Source organism: Mchenga conophoros, linkage group LG9, assembly GCF_057382185.1.
Source record: "Mchenga conophoros isolate Kocher_MC1m ecotype Shallow Benthic linkage group LG9, M_conophoros_male_GT1.1, whole genome shotgun sequence".
NCBI lineage: Eukaryota > Metazoa > Chordata > Actinopteri > Cichliformes > Cichlidae > Mchenga > Mchenga conophoros.
The window spans coordinates 124,334-133,961 of NC_140534.1; the positions used below are offsets into that span (position 1 = coordinate 124,334).

General features: G+C 42.0%; 1 protein-coding gene across 1 annotated transcript; it reads left to right on the forward strand.

Moving 5' to 3' along the window:
- The first annotated feature begins 2,168 nt into the window (after positions 1–2,168).
- LOC146566479 (uncharacterized) lies at positions 2,169–7,966 on the forward strand. Its single transcript, XM_085287831.1, has 4 exons — positions 2,169–2,265; positions 2,389–2,699; positions 6,440–6,587; positions 7,046–7,966. Exons 1-4 carry the CDS (start codon positions 2,169–2,171, stop codon positions 7,138–7,140), a joined length of 651 nt encoding a protein of 216 aa, XP_085143957.1. The 3' UTR covers positions 7,141–7,966.
- The last annotated feature ends 1,662 nt before the right edge of the window (positions 7,967–9,628 follow it).

The following is a 9,628-nucleotide window of genomic DNA, read 5'->3' on the forward strand; positions in this document are numbered from 1 at the left end:
GATATGCCTTAAAGTAGCTTCTCATGTGTTCAGCATTGTCAAAGGCTACATTTTAATTAAAACCACAATCTAGTAATGTTCTGTCTTTAACCTTCCTAATTTGTTTTTTGTCCTAACCTAATACTAAATTGCCAGTGAAAACAAAAGTTACATAAATAAAGAAGAGTAAAGAAAATTACGGTCTTTTTTATTGTAACAGTTTACCAGTGTACAGTTTGGTTTGTGACATATCTATCTAATAGACTCCAATTTGTGCATGTAAATGGAGAGTCCTCTTCACACACTGAGGTTAATTATAGAGTTCCACAGGGTTCAGTGCTAGGACCAATTCTGTTTACATTATACATGTTTCCCCTAGGCAGCATCATTAGAAGACATAGCATAAATTTTCACTGCTATGCAGATGACACCCAGCTCTATCTGTCCATGAAGCCAGATAACACACACCAATGAGTTACACTGCAGGAATGTCTTAAAGACTTAAAGACCTGGATGGCCGCTAACTTTCTGCTTCTTAATTCAGATCAAACTGAGGTTATTGTACTCGTCCCTGAAAAGTTTAGAAATATGGTATCTAACCAGATTCTTACTCTGGATGGCATTACCTTGGCCTCCAGTAACGCTGTGAGGAACCTTGGAGTCATTTTTGACCAGGACATGTCCTTCAACGCACATATTAAACAAATATGTAAGACTGCGTTCTTCCATTTGCGCAACATCTCTAAAATTAGAAATATCCTGTCTCAGAGTGACGCTGAAAAACTAGTTCATGCATTTATTGTGTGAATGTGTGTGTGAATGGGTGGATGACTGGATATGTAAAGCGCTTTGGGGTCCTTAGGGACTAGTAAAGCGCTATATAAATACAGGGCATTTACCATTTATTACTTCCAGGCTGGACGACTGTAATTCATTATTATCAGGATGTCCAAAAAACTCACTGAAAAGCCTTCAGCTGATCCAAAATGCTGCAGCAAGAGTCCTGACAGGGACTAGAAAGAGAGAGCAGATTTCTCCTGTTAAATCCAGAATTGAATTCAAAATCCTGCTCCTCACATACAAGGTCTTACATAATCAGGCCCCATCTTATCTTAATGACCTTGTAGTACCATATCACCCTATTAGAGCACTTCGCTCTCGCTCTGCAGGCCTACTTGTTGTTCCTAGAGTATTTAAAAGTAGAATGGGAGGGACAGCCTTCAGTTTTCAGGCCCCTCTTCTGTGGAACCAGCTTCCAGTTTGGATTCAGGAGACAGACACTATCTCTACTTTTAAGATTAGGCTTAAAACTTTCCTTTTTGCTAAAGCATATAGTTAGGGCTGGACCAGGTGACCTTGAATCCTCCCTTAGTTATGCTGCAATAGACGTAGGCTGCCGGGGATTCCCATGATGCATTGAGTTTTTCCTTTCCAGTCACCTTTCTCACTCACTATGTATTAATAGACCTCTCTGCATTGAATCATATCTGTTATTAACCTCTGTCTCTCTTCCACAGCATGTCTTTATCCCATCTTCCTTCTCTCACCCCAACCGGTCGCAGAAGATGGTCCCGCCCCTCCCTGAGCCTGGTTCTGCTGGAGGTTTCTTCCAGTTAAAGGGGAGTTTTTCCTTCCCACTGTCGCCAAAGTGCTTGCTCATAGGGGGTCATATGATTGTTGGGTTTTTCTCTGTATCTATGAAGCGCCTTGAGGCGACTTTTGTTGTGATTTGGCGCTATATAAATAAAATTGAATTGAATTATCTGAGGAAGAAGCAGAGTTGGTTTGTTTCCAGCTGAAATCATCCAGGCTCAGGAATTTGAATCAATCCACATCATTTCTGCTTGAACTAGAGAACATGAGTGTCGACTTACATTTGGTCTGTGAGACACATGTCATAGTGACAGTATTTGGGTTAATATGGCATTACTCACCCTGGTCGCATTTCTTCAATATCAGGCACCAAGTTCAGGAACTCGTTCTTTGCAGCCCGCGCAAGGTAGGAGGTCTCCAGAGTGGGAACCATCGGGAAGTTTTCACAGTCTGAGCAGGAGGGACTGGAGGCACGTGAGCTGTTCTCAGGGGTCCTTTAACACAAATCACACCAAGTTAGAATCAAATGGATAACCTGTCAATAACCGTTTGCAGATCGAGGTCAATGTTCCTAAAAATATGTTTACTTCTGGCCCATGGAGCCACAGCGCGAGTCCGAGAGAGAGGGGCAGGTAGAGGAAGGGGTGAGGGTGGCACTGCTGAAGCTCGTCACGGATGGATCACGTCCGATCGGTGAGATGAGAGAAAGCTGAAGTGAAACAACAGCAGGATGAGGTAGACGTCAATATAGGAACTCCCTGATGTGACACAGAAAGGCTATTTTTTTATTTCTTTGTATTATTTCTCACCTTGCAGTCACTGATGCTGTTCACCAGCTGGTTGTATTCAGTATTGAAGGTGTGTGTCAGAAGGCGCAGGCACTACAACACAACAGGAACAAGACCGAGCAGAGAAGGAAGAAGGCAGCAACAAGAACGCCCACTAAGCCCACGTTTTTCTCACCTTGGTGGCCAGCTCCTTCTCACGCTTTCAAAGGTGGTGCTGGAGATCTGCGAGGAGGCGGAGGTGGACGTGGACAGAGTGCTGGAGCTCACGCTGGGGGACAGAGACTCACTCAGGGACTTGGTGGTGGGAGCTGTTCCCACGGGAGCCGCCACTCCCAGAAGGTGACGGGTCTTTTCCACCTGGAAGAAAGATGGGGGCTAATGTGAGGTAGGGAGAAGAGGGGACGTTAGTCATGTAAAGGCCATAGGTGAGGGTAGGGACGTAGATCGACCGGTAAATTGAGAGCTTCGCTTTTACACTCAGCTCCCTCTTCACCACGACGGACCGGTGCAGCGTCCGCATTACTGCAGCTGCAGCCCCAATCCATCTGTCGATCTCCGGCTCCCTTCTCCCATCACTCGCGAACAAGACCCCGAGATACTTGAACTCCTCCACTTGGGGCAGGAACTCATCCCCGACTCATCCTATATTTCCGTTTTTATATTTCTAATGTTTGCCTTGTTTTCTTCACTGTCTGGTCTGCCTCTGTCTTGCCTGTATGGATGCATTTACACCGAAATGTCCCCAACAAAGGATGTTTTAATTCACCACTATTCCAGTGAAACACGAGTCTCCCATCTTCCTGCTACCAGTCTGGAGTTTTTGTTCACCAAAGCACACACCAACTTCATACTGACGGACAGATCACTGCCCTTTTGCCGCCTTGTCTGACCGTGTTTTGTGGCTGTGGTTCACTTCACCTCACTCTTCCCCATTCTTGTCATTAAATCAGGCTGTTCTGCAACCATGGCAGCCATTCACTCTATGGCTTTATTCATGGTGTATTTTACCCCTTCACTAAAGGCCGTTCTCGTTTCCAACATTATATTTGCAGTGTTCGTCTATCTATCAATCAATATCTGCGGAGTATTTTTTTTAACGAGTATCCTATTTTCTAAAGCACAGCATGTAAAGGGTAGCTCGGTTAGCAGGATGCTAGCATGTAGCGCTTAGTGAGACACGCCTCAGACGAGTTGAGCAAAGACCCCGTCTGTGTACTTTATACGTGAGCAACGGATTTAAATAAAATTAAGGTTTCAAAAGACAAACTTGAAGATAAAAAAATATATATATATACTCACCGGAGAGCCGCCAGGGTTTGCCGCTGCCATCTTGGCGCTCCTAAATTCAAAACTGCCTCTGCAGTCAGGCAGGGGAGGCGTGGAAATTGTCTTTGAGTTAGTCAAACGTTTTCCTTAGTTCGAGTAGATGATAAAAAAAATAATAATAATAAATGGGATTTTAAGTAGGACTAGGCGTTCTGTAATGATCTCTATTTAGGAGAAAAACTTAATCACTCACCTTTAAACAGCTCTCTTTTAGGAGACACACTGCTGGCTAACGGTGTCATGTGATCAAACAGCGTAATTTAATTGGCTGAGAGCCACTCGACTCGATCTGGTGCTGATTGCTCTGGCTTGGGTCATTAAAGTTCATCACTTTTGCAGTTGAATTTTTTCAGGTGAATTTTTTTCAGGTGAATTTTTGCAGGTGAATTTTTTTCAGGTGAATTTTTGCAGGTGAATTTTTGCAGGTGAATATTTTTGCAGGGAAATTTGGAGGATAAAAATTCAGTGTCATAAATTCAATGTCTAAAAATACTTGAATTCTGATGATACTATATTTCTTCCATAGATATCCGTGCTCTCTGTTTATTAATAAAAGCCAAACTTCATTAATGGTAAGTGACAGAGATCTGATGAGTTCTTGCTGGTTTGTATCCACAGGAGGATACAAGCAGCTGCTTCTGTTTGCAGTCACCGTGCACCAGTGTTGTGTTTAATTGTGTCAGTGTTCATTTTTAAACACGTTTTTTAAATCAAATGTTTATGTATACATCAAGATTAATGTTCCAAACAAATGACACTGTACAGCAAATACATACATAGACATGTGCAGCAAAAGGAATCCGAGAAGATGTTTAACTTCTAAATGTTTAAATTGTTTGTTTTATATCCAAAGTCTGTCAGTTTGAGTGATTAGTCAGCAGCAATAACAGGGAATGACAAAGTGACACAACATGACCGTGGGTCTGATTTTTCTGGTAAACTTGTTTAGCAGCCCACTGGAGACGGATACCCTGTTCTTTGAACTTTAATACTGGACAGAAAATCGTCTCCTTCCAGAAACAAAGGGTAGCATTAGAACTTGTGTGAACAGCAAAACAATGTAGAAGATTTCCTTTTGTGTCTGTGTTGTGTCTAGGGCTGCCACGATTTGTCGACTAGTCACGATTACGTCGACTATCAAAATCGTCGATGACTGATTTAATAGTCGACGCGTCGTTTGAAGCTTTGTAAGATCCCAAAAGACGCAGGAATAAGTAGCAGGATTTAAGAGTGTAATAACGGACTGAAACAGAAGATGGCAGCACTGCATGTACAAGGATGCCAGCTGCCGTTAAACCCCGAAGAAGAAGAAGAAGAAGAAGAAGAAGAAGCAGCTGTGTCCCAGAATTCATAGCGCGGCCCAGCTCAGTTTACAACAATGGCGGCAGCTAGTTAGTTTTAATATTACTCTTATTATTCTTTCTGGGTCACAAAATAAACGTTTAACATATTTTCAGCTGAGAATGTAGCTGTGTAAACCTCAAATATCGGCTCAGTTTATCAGGACACCACATATTTTCAAAAGCGCTCCGACGTTTTCAGAGTCGTCTGTTACCCACTAGCTCGATAGCTAGCCGGGGGCTAGGTCACTAGCACCGGACTCCAGGCAAATTGTTTTCAAACCCACCGCCGTCTTTCGCTACTCAGGTTAAATATATATGAGTCACTTAGATAAATTAAAAATGTTGTTGTTTGGCTTTTTTTTTTTTTTTAGTATTTTATTTGTTCCTGAGTAAATCGGTTTGTCTGAGATTAAAGTTATAGTTTTTACACAGCTGAATAAACGTCAAGCAGACAGCTGATTATCAGAAGTGTGAGATGCTGGAGAATATACTCTGGTGTCCTGTTATATTTTAGATAGCAAGGAGTTTATTAAACTTTACCGAAACAATCTGCAAATTTCATTAAAATTGAATAAACTATCATCTTGTCTTTATTTTTAGTTAGCACCTTAAAAGCTTAAAGCTGTAAGCTAATGATAGTTATATAAGAGCATATGCTGCATGGTGCAATAAGCTGTAGTTTTACGTCCAGTGGATGATGATCTGATTAGTCGACTAATCGCATAAATAATCGGTGACTAGTCGACTATCAAAATAATCGTTTGTGGCAGCCCTAGTTGTGTCACATCATTTTGGCTCAAGAGTTTACTTTATTGCTATGTTTGTTTTTTGCTATTTTATTACTACATTTGTATTGTGCAGCACTTCGGTCTGCCAGGTGTGTTTTTAAAGTGCTATATAAATGATGATGACGATGATGCTTACGGAACAGCTGAAAGACTTTAAAACAAACCTGTTACTTTAATGATATTTCTGTGGTACTACAGAGTCCAAAAGAAGTATCGCAGTAATAATTCATCCAAATTGTAACTTTTAAATGTCATTATCAGCCCAAAGGTTCACAACCAGTTCATCCCTGATAGAATGTAAATATATACAAATCTATAAATTGTATTATGTATATAACTGTGAAACAAACATAATGGACCATTAATGTATCATAATAGTACATTTCTGAATTTGGGGTATAATTCCAGGTGGGATGAGTGTCTGTACAGCTCCTCCTGTTGATGTAAAAAAAGAAAAAAGTAAATGCCAGTTTTTTTAGGTTTTCATGTTGATGTTGTAACACAGTAAAGAATTACTCTTACAGAAATAAATGTCATTTTTTCAACTTGCAGTTAAATTCATGTAACTTAATGCTGATGCTGTTGACGACTGGGGCTCACACGTCTTTTACTTTGTCTCCAGGACCGACTCACCATGGTTGACCCACAGGAAAATAGCCCGCAGGACATTCCTGACTATGACGGCATAGAGGATGAAGCTTTCCCCCCACTCCCACCACCACACTCCCCAGGCCGGGGAGGCCAGGAGGAAGGAGACCCTTTTGCAGATGGTAGATGCTGCTGTGCTCTTACAGGATTACTATGAGGTCTTTAAGATGTGATGATTCAGAACTTTGTATTTTAAATTCATGATTTAATGAAGAATCATAGAAAAATAAGATTCAGGAAAAAAGGCTAATGTGGGAGAAATACAACCTCTCATAGTCCTTCCACAAAGCTTTTTGGAACAGCTTGATAATAATGAATTTGTTAGTTCAGCCTAGAATTAACAAATGCATGAACTGGTTTTTCAGCATCTCTCTGAGACTGGATGTTTCTAACAATAACAACACACATGTTTTTGTTTGCGTGAGCAAATGAAACCTATCAGATACTGTTCAAACCAGCACATTTCTTCTGTAACCTCCAGTCTATAATTTGTCTGGATTTAAAGATAAGCTTGAAGTTTGCCACGCTGCCAACAGAATGAGTTAGAAACACATCCTGTTGTCATGTGTTTTCAATGCAGGAGATGAAGGTGAGGTATCACAGCTGGCTGATGTCCCTACTGCTAAAAGGAGAGGCGTGAAGAGACCCCAACCCAAGCTGGACTCCCACAGGTAGCAAAGACATTTATATCACGACAGAGGGTTGAAATGCATTAAAATGCGCATTTAAATAGGAATTTGATGTCATCTTGTGTGAGCTGGGACACAAGGAGGCCAAAATCATTGATTGACGTGTGCAGACTGTCAGTGTTGCAGCCAGGTTGAACACGAGTCTGTGACTGCACTGGTTTTTATCACCGTTTCACTAATAATCGTGCACAGAGGCTCAGAGACACACTGACACACAGAGTTGTTGCAAATGTTTGAAAACGTAAGTTTGTGGAAAGAACTTTGCACAAAAAAAGTGATGTGATATTATCTGAGTGGCGACACCTGTCGTTTCGCAGAGTACTGCAGCGTCTTCTTACGCTTTAGCGGCGGGTACAAATGACTGCATCTGTGTGATGATGGTGCAGCTTCACTCTGCCAGTCATTTAAAGAAGAAAGACTCTAATACCATTGTTGTTTTCATCATTTGGATGGGCAAAATTCCCAGACTGAAAATTGTCAGAGCGTTGGAGACATCCCTGGATGTGTGTGAGAAAGATGTTTCCAGTCTCTGTACACCTATAGTGTGAACCTGGTTAGTATTGCCAACCATAAGTCAGGCTCGTTCCCAGTAGTCTCCCAGTGGGTGTTCCAGTGGCACTCCTCTGTTACTGTTCTGTTCACAATGTTCCTGGACAGAACTAAGTTATACTAAATCAAAGGATGTTAAATAAGCTTTTAAGTAAGAACGTCGATTATACTTAGGATAAAACTTGCAAGCTGTATTAAAGAAAAACATAGATTTTCATTTGATAAAATATTCAAATTAATTGCAACTTTGCTATATATATATATATATATATATATATATATATATATATATAGCAATTTTTTATTTTTAGATGGAGAAATTTGACTATTTCTCATTATACTGCCTTATGTACAAACAGGTAGGAAAAGAAAGGTTGTGGGCACCCTGAAAACCAAACACCCTACCCCCCCCCCCCCCAACAAGCTACTGCCTTCTGAACATGGTACATCTGAAGGCACTGACATTTCCATTCAGAGGGTCTGTCTGTGTTGGCCCTGTGACAGGCTGGCGACCTGGCTGCTGGGATGGGCTTCAGTGGAACATAAACAAGCGGACACGCGATGGTTTTACCGTCGTTGTTGCTAACGACAACGCATAAAAACAGGCGCTTGTCCGTCCGTAGTGTGGTTATATATAAGAGAAAGAGAGAACTTTACTACAGTGACATCAGAACCATGAAGAAATATTGCCGTAAACAGTTTATTTTGCGACACCACGAAACAAACGATAGCGTAAAATGAAATAGACGTTTTTGTATATATCGTTGTATCGAACAGCCCTACGGTGGATTCACACCTGCAGGTGCACATAGGAAATACTTGCCATATTCCACAGGACTTAATTATCAGCACTGCTTGAAATTGTGTTCAGGTGCTGGTGACGAAGAGGTACAACGTGAACTGGAAACATTTGGGGATCCTGATCTGTTCAGCAGAGAGAGTTTTATTAATGCTCCCCAAGGGCAGATTGCCGAAGCCCTCGCTCCCCCACCTACTCCCTCTCTGACCGAAGAGCAGCAGAAACGTATTGAGCTGAACAGACAGCGGGCCCTGGAAAAGAGGCGCGCACGCCAGCAGCAAATTGGTAAGAATGGCAAAAATGTATCATACAGCTGGGACACAATATAACAGAAATAATTAATGATTCTGCTACAAAACATCCAGCGAAGGTTCATAAGGATCATCTAGCTTCATTGGTGTATTAACTTTATATGAAAATACAAAAAGCAAAACATTGAATGTACAGTATATTGCCAAAAGTGTTTGCTCATCTGCCCCCACACTCATATGAACTCGAGTGACATCCCATTCACGACGTCCGCCTGTGCAGCTATATCAGCTTCAACTCTTCTGGGAGTGTTTATGGGAGTTTATGACCATTTGTAAGGTCAGACACTGATGTTGAAGGCCTGGCTCCAAATCTCTGCTCTCATTCATCCCAGTGGTGTTCTGGTCAGGACTCCCATGCCAGAGTTCATGTCTTTGTGGACCTTGCTTTGTGCACTGGTGCCCAGTCATGCTGGAACAGGAAGAAGCCATCCCCAAACTGTTCCCTTAAAGTCGGGAGCCAAAATGTCTTTGCATGCTGAAGCATTAAGAGTTCCTTTCACTGGAACGAAGAGACTGAGCCCAACTTCTGAAAAACAACCCCGCACCGAAATCCCCCTGCCACCAAACCTGGAGCTCTGTTGTCCTGGCAACTGCTAAATTGACTTGTCTATCGGCTTTCCAGATTGAGAACTGTGATCCGTCGCTCCATAGACTGCATCTCTCCTGTTCTAGAGTCCAGTGGCGGCGTGCTTTACACCGCTGTGTCCCATTGCTTTGCGTTGCACTCTGTGATGTAAGGCTTGGACTACAGCTGCTCGGCCATGGAAATGGATTCCACGAAGCTCTCTGTGCACTGTTCTTTAGCTAATCTGGAG

Coding starts and splice junctions, on each gene's coding strand:
- LOC146566479 (XM_085287831.1), top strand. CDS start 2,169: ATGGAGCCACAGCGCGAGTCCGAGAGAGAGGGGCAGGTAGAGGAAGGG. Junction 2,266..2,388: donor GGATGGATCACGTCCGATCG/GTGAGATGAGAG, acceptor CTCACCTTGCAG/TCACTGATGCTGTTCACCAG. Junction 6,588..7,045: donor AGGAGACCCTTTTGCAGATG/GTAGATGCTGCT, acceptor TTTTCAATGCAG/GAGATGAAGGTGAGGTATCA.